This window comes from Triturus cristatus, chromosome 3_1 (assembly GCF_964204655.1).
Source record: "Triturus cristatus chromosome 3_1, aTriCri1.1, whole genome shotgun sequence".
Classification (NCBI taxonomy): domain Eukaryota; kingdom Metazoa; phylum Chordata; class Amphibia; order Caudata; family Salamandridae; genus Triturus; species Triturus cristatus.
This window is the reverse complement of record NC_140583.1, coordinates 427044407-427068122: the sequence shown is the minus strand read 5'-3', so window position 1 is coordinate 427068122 and position 23716 is coordinate 427044407. Positions and strand designations below refer to the sequence as shown.

The following is a 23716-nucleotide window of genomic DNA, read 5'->3' as shown; positions in this document are numbered from 1 at the left end:
AGTTAAAAAAGTTTCTGTAAACAACTTAGGACAACTTGTTTTTAGTAAGATTGTTTCTGCTCTTACTGCTCCTCCTTGTTCCACTCAGACCTTTGAGCATACACAAGAGCAATGCAAAAATCTCTCTAGTTTTTCTAAAAAAAAAAATCCATAAGATTTGAATAGTTTTGAACCTTCTTCAAGCAATTTAGTTAGAACGGAGCGACTTGTGCAGGGTCTTGATTCTGTGGCTCTTTGCCTTTGCAATTTGATTTATTAACTTTGGAGGATCTCACAGAGCAATCCAAGTGTATTTTGTTGGGTTTGCCTCTCATACGAATAACGTCAGCCATTTGGAAGTTACCAGTAACTTGATTGGCACAACCTCCTCTGGAGATCTGTAACAAATTGATTTTGAAAACTTATGCACCGGATGTCTGGAAGAAGGGGATGTTTCTTCAAAAAAGCCAGCTGTCGACTCTTCCAGTATGAGCAATTACCGCTCTATTTTCTGTTCTACCATACCCGGTTAAAGGTTGCAATTAAGCTACAAATAGGCATATTTCCTGACTTTTGAAGTTAAACAATATTCTGGATGAGGCTCCAACGGGCTTTCGTCCATCTCATGGGACAGAACTGCTTCAGCGTCTATGCTAGATTCAAAACAGTCTCCCATGATAATTTGTTCATCAGGTTGGCTGAGGCTGGCATTTATGGACTGGCTTTACATCAGATTGAAATTTACGTAAATGGGTCGCGACACTGCTCGTCATGCTGCAAATAACCCCAAAGGATTCTGGATAGTGTAGTGGCTACGGTGAGTACGCCTACGCCACGAGTATATAGAAATATAATGCCATCCCTGGACACGTGTTTCGAGGTAATTGCCTCTCGTCAGCAGGGAGCAGGTAGGTATGCGGGGTGCCGATGACTGCCATATATATAGGTAAAATACCTTCCAAGGCGCGCAGGTGCAGACACCGGGCTCGTCAGCCAAAGTCGCTCGAATGAGCTATTAGTAATTTACGTAAATGGGTCGCGACACTGCTCGTCATGCTGCAAATAACCCCAAAGGATTCTGGATAGTGTAGTGGCTACGGTGAGTACGCCTACGCCACGAGTATATAGAAATATAATGCCATCCCTGGACACGTGTTTCGAGGTAATTGCCTCTCGTCAGCAGGGAGCAGGTAGGTATGCGGGGTGCCGATGACTGCCATATATATAGGTAAAATACCTTCCAAGGCGCGCAGGTGCAGACACCGGGCTCGTCAGCCAAAGTCGCTCGAATGAGCTATTAGTAATTTACGTAAATGGGTCGCGACACTGCTCGTCATGCTGCAAATAACCCCAAAGGATTCTGGATAGTGTAGTGGCTACGGTGAGTACGCCTACGCCACGAGTATATAGAAATATAATGCCATCCCTGGACACGTGTTTCGAGGTAATTGCCTCTCGTCAGCAGGGAGCAGGTAGGTATGCGGGGTGCCGATGACTGCCATATATATAGGTAAAATACCTTCCAAGGCGCGCAGGTGCAGACACCGGGCTCGTCAGCCAAAGTCGCTCGAATGAGCTATTAGTAATTTACGTAAATGGGTCGCGACACTGCTCGTCATGCTGCAAATAACCCCAAAGGATTCTGGATAGTGTAGTGGCTACGGTGAGTACGCCTACGCCACGAGTATATAGAAATATAATGCCATCCCTGGACACGTGTTTCGAGGTAATTGCCTCTCGTCAGCAGGGAGCAGGTAGGTATGCGGGGTGCCGATGACTGCCATATATATAGGTAAAATACCTTCCAAGGCGCGCAGGTGCAGACACCGGGCTCGTCAGCCAAAGTCGCTCGAATGAGCTATTAGTAATTTACGTAAATGGGTCGCGACACTGCTCGTCATGCTGCAAATAACCCCAAAGGATTCTGGATAGTGTAGTGGCTACGGTGAGTACGCCTACGCCACGAGTATATAGAAATATAATGCCATCCCTGGACACGTGTTTCGAGGTAATTGCCTCTCGTCAGCAGGGAGCAGGTAGGTATGCGGGGTGCCGATGACTGCCATATATATAGGTAAAATACCTTCCAAGGCGCGCAGGTGCAGACACCGGGCTCGTCAGCCAAAGTCGCTCGAATGAGCTATTAGTAATTTACGTAAATGGGTCGCGACACTGCTCGTCATGCTGCAAATAACCCCAAAGGATTCTGGATAGTGTAGTGGCTACGGTGAGTACGCCTACGCCACGAGTATATAGAAATATAATGCCATCCCTGGACACGTGTTTCGAGGTAATTGCCTCTCGTCAGCAGGGAGCAGGTAGGTATGCGGGGTGCCGATGACTGCCATATATATAGGTAAAATACCTTCCAAGGCGCGCAGGTGCAGACACCGGGCTCGTCAGCCAAAGTCGCTCGAATGAGCTATTAGTAATTTACGTAAATGGGTCGCGACACTGCTCGTCATGCTGCAAATAACCCCAAAGGATTCTGGATAGTGTAGTGGCTACGGTGAGTACGCCTACGCCACGAGTATATAGAAATATAATGCCATCCCTGGACACGTGTTTCGAGGTAATTGCCTCTCGTCAGCAGGGAGCAGGTAGGTATGCGGGGTGCCGATGACTGCCATATATATAGGTAAAATACCTTCCAAGGCGCGCAGGTGCAGACACCGGGCTCGTCAGCCAAAGTCGCTCGAATGAGCTATTAGTAATTTACGTAAATGGGTCGCGACACTGCTCGTCATGCTGCAAATAACCCCAAAGGATTCTGGATAGTGTAGTGGCTACGGTGAGTACGCCTACGCCACGAGTATATAGAAATATAATGCCATCCCTGGACACGTGTTTCGAGGTAATTGCCTCTCGTCAGCAGGGAGCAGGTAGGTATGCGGGGTGCCGATGACTGCCATATATATAGGTAAAATACCTTCCAAGGCGCGCAGGTGCAGACACCGGGCTCGTCAGCCAAAGTCGCTCGAATGAGCTATTAGTAATTTACGTAAATGGGTCGCGACACTGCTCGTCATGCTGCAAATAACCCCAAAGGATTCTGGATAGTGTAGTGGCTACGGTGAGTACGCCTACGCCACGAGTATATAGAAATATAATGCCATCCCTGGACACGTGTTTCGAGGTAATTGCCTCTCGTCAGCAGGGAGCAGGTAGGTATGCGGGGTGCCGATGACTGCCATATATATAGGTAAAATACCTTCCAAGGCGCGCAGGTGCAGACACCGGGCTCGTCAGCCAAAGTCGCTCGAATGAGCTATTAGTAATTTACGTAAATGGGTCGCGACACTGCTCGTCATGCTGCAAATAACCCCAAAGGATTCTGGATAGTGTAGTGGCTACGGTGAGTACGCCTACGCCACGAGTATATAGAAATATAATGCCATCCCTGGACACGTGTTTCGAGGTAATTGCCTCTCGTCAGCAGGGAGCAGGTAGGTATGCGGGGTGCCGATGACTGCCATATATATAGGTAAAATACCTTCCAAGGCGCGCAGGTGCAGACACCGGGCTCGTCAGCCAAAGTCGCTCGAATGAGCTATTAGTAATTTACGTAAATGGGTCGCGACACTGCTCGTCATGCTGCAAATAACCCCAAAGGATTCTGGATAGTGTAGTGGCTACGGTGAGTACGCCTACGCCACGAGTATATAGAAATATAATGCCATCCCTGGACACGTGTTTCGAGGTAATTGCCTCTCGTCAGCAGGGAGCAGGTAGGTATGCGGGGTGCCGATGACTGCCATATATATAGGTAAAATACCTTCCAAGGCGCGCAGGTGCAGACACCGGGCTCGTCAGCCAAAGTCGCTCGAATGAGCTATTAGTAATTTACGTAAATGGGTCGCGACACTGCTCGTCATGCTGCAAATAACCCCAAAGGATTCTGGATAGTGTAGTGGCTACGGTGAGTACGCCTACGCCACGAGTATATAGAAATATAATGCCATCCCTGGACACGTGTTTCGAGGTAATTGCCTCTCGTCAGCAGGGAGCAGGTAGGTATGCGGGGTGCCGATGACTGCCATATATATAGGTAAAATACCTTCCAAGGCGCGCAGGTGCAGACACCGGGCTCGTCAGCCAAAGTCGCTCGAATGAGCTATTAGTAATTTACGTAAATGGGTCGCGACACTGCTCGTCATGCTGCAAATAACCCCAAAGGATTCTGGATAGTGTAGTGGCTACGGTGAGTACGCCTACGCCACGAGTATATAGAAATATAATGCCATCCCTGGACACGTGTTTCGAGGTAATTGCCTCTCGTCAGCAGGGAGCAGGTAGGTATGCGGGGTGCCGATGACTGCCATATATATAGGTAAAATACCTTCCAAGGCGCGCAGGTGCAGACACCGGGCTCGTCAGCCAAAGTCGCTCGAATGAGCTATTAGTAATTTACGTAAATGGGTCGCGACACTGCTCGTCATGCTGCAAATAACCCCAAAGGATTCTGGATAGTGTAGTGGCTACGGTGAGTACGCCTACGCCACGAGTATATAGAAATATAATGCCATCCCTGGACACGTGTTTCGAGGTAATTGCCTCTCGTCAGCAGGGAGCAGGTAGGTATGCGGGGTGCCGATGACTGCCATATATATAGGTAAAATACCTTCCAAGGCGCGCAGGTGCAGACACCGGGCTCGTCAGCCAAAGTCGCTCGAATGAGCTATTAGTAATTTACGTAAATGGGTCGCGACACTGCTCGTCATGCTGCAAATAACCCCAAAGGATTCTGGATAGTGTAGTGGCTACGGTGAGTACGCCTACGCCACGAGTATATAGAAATATAATGCCATCCCTGGACACGTGTTTCGAGGTAATTGCCTCTCGTCAGCAGGGAGCAGGTAGGTATGCGGGGTGCCGATGACTGCCATATATATAGGTAAAATACCTTCCAAGGCGCGCAGGTGCAGACACCGGGCTCGTCAGCCAAAGTCGCTCGAATGAGCTATTAGTAATTTACGTAAATGGGTCGCGACACTGCTCGTCATGCTGCAAATAACCCCAAAGGATTCTGGATAGTGTAGTGGCTACGGTGAGTACGCCTACGCCACGAGTATATAGAAATATAATGCCATCCCTGGACACGTGTTTCGAGGTAATTGCCTCTCGTCAGCAGGGAGCAGGTAGGTATGCGGGGTGCCGATGACTGCCATATATATAGGTAAAATACCTTCCAAGGCGCGCAGGTGCAGACACCGGGCTCGTCAGCCAAAGTCGCTCGAATGAGCTATTAGTAATTTACGTAAATGGGTCGCGACACTGCTCGTCATGCTGCAAATAACCCCAAAGGATTCTGGATAGTGTAGTGGCTACGGTGAGTACGCCTACGCCACGAGTATATAGAAATATAATGCCATCCCTGGACACGTGTTTCGAGGTAATTGCCTCTCGTCAGCAGGGAGCAGGTAGGTATGCGGGGTGCCGATGACTGCCATATATATAGGTAAAATACCTTCCAAGGCGCGCAGGTGCAGACACCGGGCTCGTCAGCCAAAGTCGCTCGAATGAGCTATTAGTAATTTACGTAAATGGGTCGCGACACTGCTCGTCATGCTGCAAATAACCCCAAAGGATTCTGGATAGTGTAGTGGCTACGGTGAGTACGCCTACGCCACGAGTATATAGAAATATAATGCCATCCCTGGACACGTGTTTCGAGGTAATTGCCTCTCGTCAGCAGGGAGCAGGTAGGTATGCGGGGTGCCGATGACTGCCATATATATAGGTAAAATACCTTCCAAGGCGCGCAGGTGCAGACACCGGGCTCGTCAGCCAAAGTCGCTCGAATGAGCTATTAGTAATTTACGTAAATGGGTCGCGACACTGCTCGTCATGCTGCAAATAACCCCAAAGGATTCTGGATAGTGTAGTGGCTACGGTGAGTACGCCTACGCCACGAGTATATAGAAATATAATGCCATCCCTGGACACGTGTTTCGAGGTAATTGCCTCTCGTCAGCAGGGAGCAGGTAGGTATGCGGGGTGCCGATGACTGCCATATATATAGGTAAAATACCTTCCAAGGCGCGCAGGTGCAGACACCGGGCTCGTCAGCCAAAGTCGCTCGAATGAGCTATTAGTAATTTACGTAAATGGGTCGCGACACTGCTCGTCATGCTGCAAATAACCCCAAAGGATTCTGGATAGTGTAGTGGCTACGGTGAGTACGCCTACGCCACGAGTATATAGAAATATAATGCCATCCCTGGACACGTGTTTCGAGGTAATTGCCTCTCGTCAGCAGGGAGCAGGTAGGTATGCGGGGTGCCGATGACTGCCATATATATAGGTAAAATACCTTCCAAGGCGCGCAGGTGCAGACACCGGGCTCGTCAGCCAAAGTCGCTCGAATGAGCTATTAGTAATTTACGTAAATGGGTCGCGACACTGCTCGTCATGCTGCAAATAACCCCAAAGGATTCTGGATAGTGTAGTGGCTACGGTGAGTACGCCTACGCCACGAGTATATAGAAATATAATGCCATCCCTGGACACGTGTTTCGAGGTAATTGCCTCTCGTCAGCAGGGAGCAGGTAGGTATGCGGGGTGCCGATGACTGCCATATATATAGGTAAAATACCTTCCAAGGCGCGCAGGTGCAGACACCGGGCTCGTCAGCCAAAGTCGCTCGAATGAGCTATTAGTAATTTACGTAAATGGGTCGCGACACTGCTCGTCATGCTGCAAATAACCCCAAAGGATTCTGGATAGTGTAGTGGCTACGGTGAGTACGCCTACGCCACGAGTATATAGAAATATAATGCCATCCCTGGACACGTGTTTCGAGGTAATTGCCTCTCGTCAGCAGGGAGCAGGTAGGTATGCGGGGTGCCGATGACTGCCATATATATAGGTAAAATACCTTCCAAGGCGCGCAGGTGCAGACACCGGGCTCGTCAGCCAAAGTCGCTCGAATGAGCTATTAGTAATTTACGTAAATGGGTCGCGACACTGCTCGTCATGCTGCAAATAACCCCAAAGGATTCTGGATAGTGTAGTGGCTACGGTGAGTACGCCTACGCCACGAGTATATAGAAATATAATGCCATCCCTGGACACGTGTTTCGAGGTAATTGCCTCTCGTCAGCAGGGAGCAGGTAGGTATGCGGGGTGCCGATGACTGCCATATATATAGGTAAAATACCTTCCAAGGCGCGCAGGTGCAGACACCGGGCTCGTCAGCCAAAGTCGCTCGAATGAGCTATTAGTAATTTACGTAAATGGGTCGCGACACTGCTCGTCATGCTGCAAATAACCCCAAAGGATTCTGGATAGTGTAGTGGCTACGGTGAGTACGCCTACGCCACGAGTATATAGAAATATAATGCCATCCCTGGACACGTGTTTCGAGGTAATTGCCTCTCGTCAGCAGGGAGCAGGTAGGTATGCGGGGTGCCGATGACTGCCATATATATAGGTAAAATACCTTCCAAGGCGCGCAGGTGCAGACACCGGGCTCGTCAGCCAAAGTCGCTCGAATGAGCTATTAGTAATTTACGTAAATGGGTCGCGACACTGCTCGTCATGCTGCAAATAACCCCAAAGGATTCTGGATAGTGTAGTGGCTACGGTGAGTACGCCTACGCCACGAGTATATAGAAATATAATGCCATCCCTGGACACGTGTTTCGAGGGATGGCATTATTTCACATACTCGTGGCATAGGCGTACTCACCGCTGCCACTACATTATCCAGAATTCTTTGGGGCTATTTGCTAGTATGACGAGCAGTGTCGCGACCCACTACGTAAACTATTTAAAGCTCTTTCGAGCGACTTTGGGCTGACGAGCCTGGTGTCTGCACCTGCGCGCCTTGAAAGGTACTTTACCTATATATTTTGGCAGTCTACTTGGCACCCCGCATACCTACCTGCTCCCTGCTGACGAGAGGCAATTACCTCGAAACACGTGTCCAGGGATGGCATTATTTCACATACTCGTGGCATAGGCGTACTCACCGCTGCCACTACATTATCCAGAATTCTTTGGGGCTATTTGCTAGTATGACGAGCAGTGTCGCGACCCACTACGTAAATTACATCAGATTGAGTCTTGTCCTGGATCCAGATTCCAAGTGCTTCACTAGACCCCTTTTGCTGCCCGAGTTGATTCATTCTTTGTGTCAAATTCATGAGCTATGTGAATGACAGTGAGAATTTAATTTCTGCAGGCAACACTGTTGCTGATCCATGTCTGTTATTTCAGATCTGCATGGTGGCAGCCGCCTCTATATTGACAGACAGTTCTTTCAAATTCAGTGCGGACTATACAGAGGTTCTGAATTTTCCTGGACATGGCTCTCCTCAAGCTTGCTCCTTGATTTTTGTCAAACCTCCTTGGTCGTTTTACCACCTTCGTCAGCAGCAGTGTGCAATTTGGATTTTCATTTTGACGACAAGCTGTCCTACCGTTTTTGCCATTACAAGCTCGAGCGCTAGGGTTTAGGTGACAATTTTTAGCCACATGGTATACCTTAACTCCTTATTTGTCAACTCTCCTCTGGGCTGCTGAAGCGCACCTCCAACGCATTCAGAATGTTGCTTTGAGACTGTCTCTACAGTTGCCATGGTTGTCTTAATACTCTTTATTGGCTGCCTATCTCCAAATAGATGCCTTTTCAGTCTCTGCCTGGTGCATCACTCTTTTTATAACTGGGATCCCTGCTATTTGCAAAGGAAAGTTTCACTATTATCTTGCAGCTTATAAGTTGTGGTCTCCTGGTGATAATTTCTTCCACAGTTTCATCGCGTAAGATTAGTTGACAGCCTTAAAGACATGGCTTTTTTACACAATAATGCAGATTTTTTGCTAGCCTTATTCCATGGGTACCAATATAGCTTTTTAGGTTACAACGTGCTATATTAACATAAAATACAATGACATAACTTGTAGTTGGGTGAAATGGGTTAATTACCACAGTTTGAAAAAACACTTCTCTGAAATACAACTGGCTCATCAGCATCCTCTCAATCATTGGAAGGTCAGGCTATCCTCACAGGTGTTCTTCAGGCAAGTTGCCCTCTCACACTTCACCAACATTGGTTTTTTTTTTTCTCAAGATGGAACCTCGGTCTGTTCCCTTTGAATGTCTTTCAGAACACAATAGAGACATATGCAAATATTTCTCTATGCATGACCTGCATTTTTTTGTTGTTTGCCCGTCTCTTAACTGATATGTATTTTCGTCCCTTTGTCTGTTCCCAAGCATGCACTCCCTTGAACCAAAGAAGGGACAGCTTCTTATGAAATGCTGTGTGTTTTGTCCGCCATCAAAAATGACAATGCATTGATTAATGTTTGATGGAGGATAGTCATTTCTCCATCAAATTGTGTCCAGTTGCAATTGTTCCTGACAGATCACAGCACCCTTTATGGAAAGGGTCCTGTCCTAGAGTAAATTGCACCTGCCCACTTTTAGGGCCACATGTATCAAAAAAGCATTTTGCGATGACCAAATAGTGATTTTTACCAAATCGCTATTTGGTAATCGCAAAATGCTATGTATGTAAGGAATCGTCAAAGATTTAGCGATTCCTGAATATTACCAAATAGCGATTCGATAGATAGGTATTCGCTATTAGGGAATACTACACCCAAAGGCCCATAGGTGCGAATGGGTTTGCATTAGTTAATTTGCAATTGCCTTGTTGGTAATTTAAAATTAGGTAATGTAAAGCCAAGGGTGCCCGGGTGCCTAAGGCCCCCCTGAAGCACCCCGAAAAAGGAAATAAATGTGCACATGTAAAGCGCACACATGCTATAGGGGCATGTTTGCACAAAATGGCACTTTGAAAAATTCATTTTTGTGCATTTTTCAAAGTTTGACTTGAAGTCTATGGTAATAGCATATTCTTAAATGAACAGTTTGCAATTAGAAAATGATTGTGCTAAGGGAATCGCAAATTGCAATTCCCTATTTGTAGTCACAATTTTAGGTAATCACTATTTTTGCAATTACTTAAAATTGCAACTACAAAGGCTTTCATACATCTTGAAAGGCTATTTTGCATTCTCAAACGGCGGAAATTACTGATTCGCACCATTTGCGAATGCAAAATTGTTTGAAACATGTGGCCCTTAGTGAAGTAACTTTCTTCGAAGAGGTGGGACAGTCATTAGAAGGATACAGATTGTTCAATAAATACAGGTTACTCATTGGTGTTGGCGGTTGGTTGCAGAATTCAGGCTTTTCCATGAACAGCTAGAGTGGCTTTACAACCTTCATAATTAGTATTTCTCATTAACTAAATAGTTTTCCTACTCTATCAGTCAACCCAAACCTTTGCCTATTTTGTCTAAATTCCAGGAGCTATAAAGTCTTCTAGCTGATGACACAAATATGTTTTTTTCAATACAGCTACTTCATATTGACTTTGGAAGACCAATGCCACGGTCACTTGCTATCTTAGAGCAAATTAAAATTACAAATGTGAAGCCATTATTAGTTGGATAGTGCAGGATAAACCAACACCTATAAAAGATAGTTTGCTATCAACACCTGACACCAGCGTACAGAGGATGGTTGGATCGAGCGCTCACCAGGGATTCCCAGGAAAGAAGCAGTAGGAGAAGAAGCAAGGCCTTGATCCTCAGGAGCAGAATCTAAATGACACCAGTTCCGTCAAGACAGACTTAATGCAGGTTTATGATCTGACCTGTGGATTGGGATTGCCATTGATTCGAAGAGTAAAGTGCGCCCTTTGCTCTTATGCTCTTGCTCTTGCGCACCAGTTTCTCATTTCAATAGGCTGAGGGAGGAGCCTGTATACAGACTCAGTACTGACTGCCTATATACGCACATTTCTCTATAGCTGAGTTAACACACATATTTTTAGCTAGATGGATGAATTGTAGGAATTCACCAATGAGTGAGGAAAGGTGTTGTACATCAATGTGGTTTCATGTGTAGCCACAGGCTCCTTGCCTAGTGACAGAGGACTCGGTAGCAGTCGGCCCATACCATAACTTCTCCTGAAGGGCTCTCTGATCCCATGGATAGGCGATAGGGTGGATCCGGGCATCCAGTGTTGATTTTCTGAAGCCATGTATTCTGGCAGGCGAGGAGAAGGCACTTATATAGGCAGTGTGCACATCCGACAATAGTGGCTTGTATTTTCCACAGAGGCACACTAGAAGTAGTGACACCTCAAGTGCTTGAGATGCCACTTGTGCAAACCGGCCCAATGCACAGTAAATGTACTAACAGCTCCAGATGTACTAAAATGCTGCCAGCTGAATCAAAGTTCAAGATTCAGATTCTAGGTCTTTTTCATCTCCTGGTTGCAAAGAGGTGAATGCGTGTTTAATAACTTCTACATTGCATTTTATGTCAGGGCCCAAAGTTTTAATATACTGCAACTTTAGGTATGGGCCTGTTATTTCCTTTTGAGATTAAAGGTTACACATAAAATGAACTCCAGTTGATTCTGTTTTCCATATGGCTCTTAACCTTTACCCATGACCAAGATTCTCTTCCTAATTCAATAGCTATATATAAAAATATGATTTGCTGTTTTGCTATGCTTACCACTATCAGTGCATAATGGGCATGTACTCTGTGTGTTTTAGATGTCAATGAATGCGAAAGAGATCCATGCGGAAATGGAACTTGCCGAAATACCATTGGTTCATACAACTGCCGCTGCTTCGATGGATTCATTCTGTCCCATAACAATGACTGCATAGGTAAAGTGCTGTTGTATTGTGTACAAAATCTCTTTTTCATAGAGAGTCTCAGCATAATTGCATTATTTACCAAATCTGATCTCACAATGCTCCTTTCCGTGCTAGTTCTGACTGATACTCAGAATGAAGTATAAGTGTGAGGAGGAGAAAAAAATCAGAATAACTACGCCTATTACTTTTCCTTGATGATGATAGGTTTTTACTAAGATTGGTGTTCTTTCTGTGTTTTAATACTGCTTTATATTAAGAAGTGTACTTTTATAGTATTCAGTTAGCGATGTAGCTATAGATAATGCAGTGGGTGCAGTTGCACTGGAACTACGGATTGTGTGGGGGTCTTTCTAAACCAAGTGTGGTTGTCTTTTACTACCCAACCAGAGGGCATTATTCCTGCATTCATTAGGGCCATGGCACCATTGCACTTAATATTTGATCATTTGGTTTTTCCAGATCTCGATGAATGTTCTACTCTAAATGGACTCCTGTGTAGGAACGGTCGCTGCATAAATACAGTTGGATCTTTCACGTGCCTGTGTAACGAGGGCTACGAGGTGGCTCCTGATGGAAGAACCTGCGTGGGTAAGTCAATCCGTGATACCAATTGCTATGTAAGAGGAAAGCAATATATTTCTTTAGGAGAAACAATGTTCATCAGCCCTTTAAAGAATGCATATATTAACTGGATATATAAAAGGTACGTTTCTCCTTAAACAAGGCTGGTATGCAAGTGTCTTCTGCAGGTTATGAAACACATGACCTTATTGTTAGGTCTGTTGGAGCTCCAATGGTGTCTCTTTTAGGGACTTTGATTTCTGTCTTGAATTTACCAGAAGAACAACTTTAGCTAAGAATCTAGGGCAGCATGCTATATGCTCGCTCTTGTGAATTTATTGCTGATTTAGGGAGAAGAAGAATACAATGTAGATACTTATGAAGACTCGAAAGTGGTTTTTTTCCTTGCAAATGCAAACAAGTGTGTGACATTTCTTGCTGAAGACAATGAAGTGCAAAATCACAGATGTGTTAAATTAAGCTAGAGTTGTGTGAGGCATGCTACATGGTAAGGGGGAGAACAAACCAATGTTGGAATATACTTGACTATTTGATGTGTCTAGCTCTTCCTGTAGGATATCAATGCAAGTGCTCTTGTTTGTTCAGTAGTCATTAGCATACTGGCTTCTAAATGCCCCTCTCAAGTCCAAGAAGATCAATTGATAATATATCTTAAACAAGAACCAGGAACATTTATGTATGGACCTCTCAGGATCATCAGGAAAATCAAATTTCTTCTTCCTGAAGATAGCCTCACGACAGTAATCACTGCAGTCATTTTGTCTCGACTTGATTACTGTAACGGTCTTTATCTTAACATCCAAAAAAGACATTTTAACCGACTACAGATCATGCAAAATGCAGCAGCCAGGGTCCTTTTGGGCACCCCAAGGTTTGTTTCGGTGAAGAAAGGACTTCGGAAACTCCACTGGCTCCCGGTGAAACAACGCGTGGAATGTAAGGCCCTTTGTATGGTCTTTAAGGCCCTTAAAGGATCTGGCCCTGCTTACATGAGACAACACCTTCAATGGTATGTTTCCAGCAGAGCACTGCGCTCGCCCGAGGAAAAACAAATACAAATTCCACGGGTCAAAACAGCCAGTTGGGGGGGCAGGAGTTTCTTCTGTTGTGCCGCAAAGTCCTGGAATGGCCTTCCCCTCCACCTCAGAAGTGCAACCGCGCTCCTTTCGTTTAGAAGGGGGCTGAAAACCTGGCTTTTTTCCTAAATCAGTCATTCCTTCCAGTAACCAAGCAGGCAGCTCCCAGCACCAGTACACCTTAGGGTAACAGTGCGCTTTATAAGCTTTATTAACATTAACATTAACATCACTGATTTGTTATGCTTGGCAAATCCAGCGCTCACTGTTGAGAGCAGTTTGTTATTTCTACACTTAGATTGTTATGTGTCTACCTTGTCATCAATGCTATCTGTAACCTGAAGGTTTCCTAAAATACCATACTGGCTTGAGTGTCTCATTATGGATATAGCTAGTGTTAGTTATAATAAGGACTTTAAATCGACAGGTAAAAGACCCAGCTTATAGGACCAGTTTTCTGCAGAAAGGTCTATGTTCTTCTGTTTTGTGCTTCAAACATCCAAATAAAAAACAAAGAGGGGATAAAAGACAACACTTCCTGCTCCATCTCATAACCTAAATTTCTTCTAAGATGGTCTCATTCATAACACCAGGGTGTCTTTCTATCCCACATAATTCTAAACATCTAATGACTTTGTTTACCATGCCATTTTCTTTAAATCCTCCAAAAAAACACTTCTCACGTCCAAATCCTTTCTTATGCATGTATTGGTAACATGACCAGGGTCTCTTTCCTTGAGGTAACTCTAACTGCCCCAATATCCTTGTGTGTTATTCCTGACTTATATCTCTCCAATTAAAAACTTTGTGTGCAATAACCCTAAAACAACATGTTGAAAGATCTGGTGATAAAATTATAAAATAGCCTCACAGCCGCATTCAGTAAATATAATGAGTGAGAATATTTACATTTGTTGATTTTAACAAAGTCATTGCATCTTGACCTCAAATACTGGGTGCATTTCATTTAACCAGTAGTTCACTGGAATAGATCAGTTGGCTACATCTCTTGGTAGGAGTCTGTCTAGAACTGGCGCTTTCCTGTCCTTTGAATCTTTCATAACCATTCAGCATTGCTGTCTTTAGCTTTCTTGTTTGTTCTCTAGCAAAACATAGCAATTATGGTTTACATAACCATCTTTCCATTTTCTTCACTAACTGTAACATAAACTGTAACATAAATTCTTATCTGTAAATTCATGAAGAAAAACTTGCACATAGGTATTGTGGCCTTCCACTCCATATTGTTTCCCAGGACCTCAATCATCTTATAACAATTTTGCTTAATAGAATGTGCAAAGCTATTTAATTCCCAATATTTAGACTCAAATGCAGCTTTTTTTATATGAATTGAATTTTGCAAGTGGCCTCCCAGACTTTTCTGAGGAATGGACTGCAATATGTTGGAATCAGAGTGAAGGAAAATGTATCCATGTTGGAAGGATCGAACTCTAAAAACAAATTATATATCAAAGGTTTTGCACTAATACTGTCAGGTAGAGCCATATCAGAGTTTTTTTGCGTATTGTAGGAATTCAAACACTTGTGAAACGATCCCTCAATGGCTCAGAGAGACACCATCTCAAGCTCTATACATACATCAAAATAGTGATGAAGTAACAGTTTCAGATAGTCTCAAACACCTTATTGCCTGAAAGCTTCTAAGATACATCCAAGATTCTATATCACAGCAGATGTCTGGCAGTCACAAGAATATTGCATAGAATGCACTAATTAAGGATCCCGGATTACCCCTCGACCCGTCTCCACCTTCCCCTTCACCCATGAACCTAAGCTTAAGGTAATCATCACTGTGTAAAAGAAGCATGCCCATAGGGTAAATATGGTAACAATTTACTAAAAACAACCAGTTGGGAGAGGAATGTGAACTAAGAAGTGTATGCCAAACATTCTTACAGTTATGCATGCTTGAACTTTGTTAAAATATTGAAAAGTTCCCCTTTGAGCAAGGAAGGAATGAAGGAGTGTTGAAAGTTAATATTTTTTCAATTTCAGCATAAGACAAATGCCTTGAACACTGAGTATAGAGAGCTCCATAATCAACCAAGCATCAGTTATAAACATCATTTGAGAAAACATCTATTAGTCTATATACTATCAGTTGGACTGTATTCAATCTAAACATAATTTGAAGTATATTTCATTTCAAAACTAAATTGAGGAGAAAACATTAGAGGAGCAAACATTTAGTAAAATTGAATAATGTGTGTTATATTTTGATCAAAAGCCAATGTTAGAAAGAGATTTACTGTTGATAGCTCTCACTGACCAAATGTGCATACAGATACAAGCAGATAATATAGACATATTTCAAGTTCAGCTGAAAATGCAGTTTACTGCTGCACTGTTAATGAATCTGAGTGCCACTCTCAGTATCCCAGCCAAAAGTGGAGACGGCAATCTGTCAGAGTGCAGGTGGGAAAGCCCCTGGACCGGACAGGGTACACACTGACCTCATAAAGTGTAACAATGTCTGTGGAGACCCTTGATTACAACGCTTTCAATCTCTCTTTGAACAAAAGCATCCCCAGCTCTTGGGACTTGTCCACCATTGTACCCATCTTTAAAAAAGGAGACCGTATGACACCTAAATGCTACCACCCGATTTACATTCATTGATAGTGCATTAAAAATAATAGGATTATTCGAAATTTATGATAGGTTGGTGTCTGGTAATTTCCTGGGGTACAAAATCCCAAATTCAAATTTTGTTTTCAAAGTTATATGCTGTATTTAATAGTTGCCAGAAGTAGTTGAGACAAACAGCCAACACGTGTTTTGCCTGTGTGGCCAGCCGCCCAAGGGCTTCCTCAAGGCTGCTTTTGGGCAAGCAGGAATAATATTGTGCATAACATATGTGAGAGCATATTCAAAAGATACGATAGTGAGGTAGTGAGGGGTAAGGAAGACATGGGATTGCGGGTAATGTAAACCAGTATAGTTGAGTCAACCCCGATAACAGATGGGGATTGGACGAAAGAAATAGGGAGAGTGAATTGGAAAAGGGAAGAGGGGAAGAAAAGAGGGGCTGGGTGGATAGAGTACAAATAAAGTCAAATGTCTATGAATTAGAATCATCATTGTGTAGTGTTGTTAAACAAAATATGGTGAGACAAATTGACTATCATGTTTGGCATACAAGAAACCGGTGAGAGACCTCTACATATTGTAAAGCAAGGACCAAATTTCAGATTTTAGGCATACAAGCAGACTTCGTAAATGAAAGTAAGGTACATATTAAGGCCTCTGCCAAACGTCAGAAATATAACGTGCAAGTGTCCTGGACGATACATCCTCATTACAGTATTAGCGGGGAAAATACTACATTATTTTGACATGCCCAGAATCTAACACCTAATTATGTAATGTATTTTGTTTAATGTAAGGCTAAGCGAATGTAGGAATTGGTAAAGCAAGACTAGCCAAAAGTATAGTAGGCAGAACTTATTCTCATGGAGCAGAGAGTCAAAAGAGGTAAGAAATATAGTGTGCCTGTCAGGGCAGAGGGGTACCAAAAGATTCTCGTGCTCAGTGTGTCTTGTGAGAGAAGGTAGTCTGTGAAAGAGATATGAGCAAAGGGAGATGAAGCAGCAATAAGTGAGATGGTGTAGTCATGAGATATATTGGCAGATAGGGTCTCTTAATGGAAAAGCCTATGGGCTGTTGCATTAAGAAAAGGTATTATGTGAAGGTGTAGTTTCAGTAGGGGTATTGCTACGGTGATCAGAGAATCGATAGTTAAAGAACATCAGAAATGAAAATAATAGGCAGTGTTGTTTTTAACTGCGTTACTACATGGGCCCAAGATAACGACACTCTCTGCCCCTTTCAATTTGGCTTCCGTCCTCGGCTGGGTACAGTGGAACAATGTCTAAATTTGTTACTCAATAAGTACACGTTTGTAAGGCGCTACCCACTATACCTGGCTTTTATGGACCTCTCCACAGTCTTCAACTGCGTTAGCAGGGCCAAGCTGTGGTTGATGTTATTGGACCTTGGGGTGGAGGAGACACTAGTAAGCTTTTTGCACATGTTACATGAAAATCTAGCCACGAAAGTGCACGTTAGCCAAAACGGTGAAATGTCCACTGACGTTTCCTATGAACGAGGAGTTTATCAAGGCTGCATCTTGGCTCTGTTACTTTTTAGCATCTGTATAAATAGTCTGTGTTCTCCACCTGACCTTGGCTCCTGTAGATATCCCTTAGATTGCTCACATCCAGGTACCCGCGCTGTTGTATGCCAATGACGCAGTCCTACTGGCACAAACACTTTATGGATGCTTGGGGACCGCTTTGCCTCCTTCATGAGTAGTTTAGATCTGGCTGCGAACTTTGGGATGTCACACATTATGACTTGTGGGCCTGGCAAAACAAACACTTCCAAGCTTTTAATAAAAGCCAATTGCTCAGCAACATGAATGATTTTGGCTATTTCGGGATAGTTTTTAATTCCATGGGCTCCTGGCAACTGCAGCTTAATAGCTCATGATTCAAACATAGCAGAGCGGCTGGCGCAGTTTTGAACTCTACCAAGGGCCATGGAGAAAGGGATCATTTCCCAAATGTCTAAATATTTATAATGGTCAGTGCCTTTCCGCAGCCCTATACGATGCAGGGGTTTGAGGATATCTTAATATTTCCTACCTCCAAGCCGAGCAAAATCGTATACATCGGAGGCTTCACTATCTCCCTCCCTCTAGCTCAAATGTCATCATGCACTTGGAGCTAAACTTGCAGTACATATCAGATAAAGGAAATGTGGCTCCCCTGTTGTTGTGGTTTAGCATGTGGGTTAATCCTGATGCCTCTCTATGTAAAATTATTATTATCTACTGTCTTCCCTTGGACAAGAGCTGCACAATCCCATGGCTAGATTATATTTCAAAAACCTTTTCTGCTATGGGACTGTATGCACTGTTCACGACCCCCTAAAACATCAATAGGGATGACAAGTCAAGGGTTAAGCACCATTTCTCAGAGCTTTGTACAACAAAAAGGCTTCATATTGAATTAAGTAAGAGTTCTGTGCGGGGTTATTATATGTCCTTGGCGTTTCTTGAACCTGTACTGTACCTGACCCTAGATCTTACGCACTGGGAGAGATCCCTTCTCTTCCGCTTCAGAGCAGGAACAGTATGTGGCTTTTGTGCTTCTGAGAGGACTGCAGCACTCTGGGGGGGGTCCCTCTCTGTATTGACCATGTGATGGCTTAGCTGAACAAACTTTGTAGCATTTTGCGCTCTTCTGCAAATTCGTTAACCCTCTGTTTCAACACTTTCTTAAACCCGTATTAAAGTCATCAGGCCACCGGAAATGTAGAGAAGCGCTATTTTATCTTCAGGTGCTGAACAGCCATGATGTATGTTTGAGGGGTAGCTCATTCCTTAAAGCTGCATTGAAATGCAGGAAAACCATGGAAGGCTAGATTCCTGGTGTGGCTCACTCTCCCACATCATTACACATAAGCAAACTGTTCCCAAAGTAATGTTTAGTATGTATTTTTATTTGGTTTTATTCTGTGTTTTACTTTGTCTAACAATGCTGCTTCACCTTCTAATGCACTTTATCGATCGTATAGGGATTTTAGACTTTTACCATGACTAATTCTCTTTTATGGCCAAATCAAGATCTTTTGATTTGACTTGAATTGATCTGAGTGAGCCACAATATTGGTACCGATGGCTCATGCACCTGCTAATGAATCATCTTCTGTTTGGGGTACTTATACTTCGGTCCCTTTATGAAGGGAGAATCACATATCAGACTGTACTTTCAGTTCATAAGCTGGTTTGGGTTTTGGTGCCACAAGACAAAGGTGCATGGGCAAAGTCTAGAAAGATGTTTTGACACAAAAAAATAGAGTATAGTTTGCAGTGCCTAATATTGAAATATTGTAGTATAGAAACAGTCTGTCTTCATCCTACCCAAAAACAGAAATAAAAATATGCATGTTAGTCCTTAGATTGTAAAACATTACTCATGATAAAAGTATAGAATTCTAATCAGCTTTCTGTTTTTATAGACATCAACGAATGTTTAGTGGAACCTGGAAAATGTGCCCCAGGAACATGTCAGAATCTGGATGGTACTTATAGATGTATCTGCCCTCCTGGATACATTTTGCAGAATGACAATTGTGAAGGTATATTTAATATATTACCAAACCTAAAACATAATTGAGAGAACTGTCATTATCCATAGTCCAAATGAAGTCAGGTTCATGTACTTGTTAGTGTCTAGTAAAACAGAGTACTTACTTGTCAACACATAGCAACTTTCCAAGGTAAGAGTATATTGTCTATTCATTAAATTGCTTAAAAACTATTGTGTAACTATACTGTCATGTGTTTGCAACATAAAGGCACAGCACACAAGTTGACTCTGCATGAGAAAAACACATATAAATGTGCCATCACGTGAAGGATTGCACAAAGGAAACACTGTATATGAAAATTGGTTAGGGTAATAGGTGCCATGCTTGGAGAGCCAGATATGGCTATGGTATCTTTGGGGTGACAGGTAAAATGGAACAGAAATTCATCACAACAGATGATTAAGAGGAACTGAAGTTGATTACGTTTACTTCAAAAATTCCAGCAGAGTTAGTCGGGAGATATGAAGACGCCATTGGAATTAACTATTTTGGAAGTAAATCCAAAAAAGTGTATTCGCCTCTGTGTTACGAACACACTGCCATTTTATTATTCACTGAATGATAGGTCAGGATATGCTGAACTTGACTACATCTAATGCCCAGAGATTGTAGATTCCTTTTTTGGTGGACTGTCACTGTTCAGTGCATATTAAACATCTATTATTTTGAATCTGTGGCATAACAATAACAAGCTCTTGTGAAACAGGTCAAGCGTTAGCTGGCATAGCACATGTATTGGAGCAAGATATATAAAAAAATATATTCAGCCTATAAAGGTTATGACTATTAGTACATAACTGTTTTAACTGAGCGCCACACAAGGAGCTACACAATGGTTTTAGAATAAAATAATATACACAGGGAATCATGTTTTGTCATGTTAGGTGTACAACTACCTGAGTTACTGCTTCAATTCCTGACTGGTAATGATTACAAGATTTCACACAGTAGCTAGGGTGAATTAGCTGTATGTGTTCCTCGTTCCCACTTGTACACCCAATGCATTTTCCTGAATTTGACTGTATTTCACTCTTCATTGTGCTGTGCTTTTTTGGACAATCAAATGCATTTTCCATACCTTTTATTTTGCTTCACACATCGCCAGTATAGACTCTGATAAAGAACTTTGTTAAATTGAAGTTGGGAAATTGCAGTGATCATGAACTACTTTCTGTGAGGGAGTTATCACAATTTTGGGTCAGAGAATTGTTACCCTTGTCTCACATCTGTGGTTTAGGTGCTCTACAACTAACATTGTGTAAACATTTTTTAGATTAATAACGTCTAACCTTGTTTCTGAGCGCAGAAATATCAGGATATCCTATGTAAGACAGGATTTCAATGCATGTAGTTAGACAAGTCAATTGGTAGTTTATCTAGTATAAGATAACTGACTCATTTTATTTTGCTTGCCTGTTTCCATTGTGTTTTCATTTACTTAGATATTGATGAATGTGTAGAGGAACCAGACATCTGTGCATTAGGCACATGCAGCAACACGCCTGGCAGCTTCTTGTGCCTATGTCCTGATGAATTTGTGTTATCGTCCACTGGCAGAAGATGCATAGGTAAGTTGTGATGTGTCTACAGTTGATATGCAATTCCATCTTTATTAATATAAAGTACACTCATTTGGGAAACAAATCTCTACACGTTTTTCTCAAACATTGGTGTGTTTATAAAAATAAAGCTCCCAATGTAATTCTGATCTTTTTACTACTGATCCTAATTCCCTTAGACACTCATAAGAATTGTTTATATATTGTTGGAAAGTTGGAAATGGTTATGAAACTGTAAATCACTTGTCACAAATATATGTTAACGTTCTTAAATACCATTACTAAATGCACAAAAATATGTTATTGTTTGTGGAAAAACATATACTTTTTTCACAGCCTGCTTCATAACTGACTCTTCTATATTTTTGACTAGGGGAGATTATATGTGGAATCACAACACAAACTTTTAAAACACAACAAAATGTGCCCTCCTTTTTAGGTACATGGGTCTCTTTTGTAAAAGGGTTGTAAAATGCCTAATGTGACTAATTATGTAAAACAAGTTAAAAACATAAGTATTTGAGCTTCATTTCTAGCTAAAAAGATTCAAAGCAACTTTTTATTTTATTAACAAACAGTATTATCTGTATAAAACCATTATTAATCTTCAGTCAGATAATCCCAACTGCTGGAAAAGTTCTGCATTTAATTTGTGGGTTTCAAGACATTAAGGTGCCGATTCCGATCCGGTAAAATCCGGGTACGAATGGTCATACGGAGCATTTTTTCCGTTCGACTCGTACCCGGGAAAAACACCTTACAAACTCGCAAGTACGATTCGCACAGAAATACCAAATCCGTACGAGTCATAAAAAACACCGACCGGCAAAAAAATACATACAAATCTGAATCTGGACGGCGCATACGCGACGTCCGGACGGAGTCAGGCAGCGTGTTATGGACCAGCAAGTACGATTCGTACCCACAGCACTTCGCACGGCAATATTTTTACGGGACCCAAAAAGTGCCGGAAAAGCTAAGTACGCCACGATGCACGGCGAAAAGGGGGCCTGGTGCGCACCGTACCCCCATACCTACACATCCGCACCGTACCCCAGCATCCCCCCCTTGTCCGCACTGTACCCCCAGCCCCCCCCATGTCCGTGCCGTACCCCCAGACCCCCCATGTCCCCGCCGTACCACCCCCGTATGTACGGTGCGTACCCCCGTATGTACGGTGCGTACCACCACCCCCCGTATGTACGGTGCGTACCCCCCGTATGTATGGTGCGTACCACCACCCCCCCGTATGTACGGTGCGTACCACCACCCCCGTATGTACGGTGCGTACCCCCCGTATGTACGGTGCATATCGCCACCCCCCGTATGTACGGTGCGTACCACCACCCCCCGTATGTACGGTGCGTACCCCCATATGTACGGTGCATACCACCACCCCCAGTATGTACGGTGCGTACCCCCCGTATGTACGGTCCGTACCACCACCCCCCGTATGTACGGTGCGTACCCCCCGTATGTATGGTGCGTACCACCACCCCCCCGTATGTACGGTGCGTACCACCACCCCCCGTATGTACGGTGCGTACCCCCGTATGTACGGTGCATATCGCCACCCCCCGTATGTACGGTGCGTACCACCACCCCCCGTATGTACGGTGCGTACCCCCATATGTACGGTGCATACCACCACCCCCAGTATGTACGGTGCGTACCCCCCGTATGTACGGTGCGTACCACCACCCCCCGTATGTACGGTGGGTACCCCCCGTATGTATGGTGCGTACCACCACCCCCCGTATGTATGGTGCGTACCACCACCCCCCGTATGTACGGTGCGTACCCCCCGTATGTATGGTGCATATCGCCACCCCCCGTATGTACGGTGCGTACCACCACCCCCCGTATGTACGGTGCGTACCCCCATATGTACGGTGCATACCACCACCCCCAGTATGTACGGTGCGTACCCCCCGTATGTACGGTGCGTACCACCACCCCCCGTATGTACGGTGCATACCCCCAGCGCGTCCTGGGGGTATGCACCGTACATACGGGGGGTACGCACCATACATACGGGGGGGTGGTGGTACACACCGTACATACGGGGGTACGCACCGTACATACGGGGGGGTGGTGGTACGCACCGTACATACGGGGGGTGGCGGTACGCACCGTACATACGGGGGGTATGCACCGTACATACGGGGGGTGCTGGGGTACGGCGCGGACATGGGGGGATGCTGGGGTATGGTGCGGATGTACGCGGGAGGGGTGGGAGGCTGGGGGGGCCGTATGACTCGTACCCCTCGCCCAGGTGTGCCCGGGGTAGGGGTGGTACGCAGTTTGCTCCGAACGGGACGTTTTACATGCGGTTGTATATTCGGACGGAGCGTATTACCTGCGTTTGTATATTCGGACGGACGGTACGGATCGTACCTGTGCGCTCGGACTTCAGTTTTACGAATCGTACGTAAAACTGTCTGGGGACGTGTCGTGGACTTTTCCCGATGTCATTCGTGTGTATTTTCCACGTAAAAATCGTACTTGCCCGTTTGTACGGGACTTGTACGATTCGTACGTAAATAAATACAGATACGATTCGTACGGGAAATTTTTCTACCGGATCGGAATCGGCACCTTAATGTTAAAACGTTTTTAAAATGTTAAAAAGTAATTCCAGTTTATCTTGAC

General features: G+C 44.1%; 1 protein-coding gene across 1 annotated transcript in view; it reads left to right on the top strand.

The window, feature by feature from the left end:
• The window catches only part of FBN1 (fibrillin 1), a 722489-nt gene that overhangs the window by 623180 nt on the left and 75593 nt on the right, over positions 1–23716 (top strand). The window contains exons 46-49 of the mRNA XM_085644212.1: positions 11563–11679; positions 12130–12258; positions 19374–19493; positions 20948–21073. Coding sequence (XP_085500338.1) covers positions 11563–11679; positions 12130–12258; positions 19374–19493; positions 20948–21073 — 492 coding nt within the window. The remainder of the gene's footprint in view (positions 1–11562; positions 11680–12129; positions 12259–19373; positions 19494–20947; positions 21074–23716) is intronic.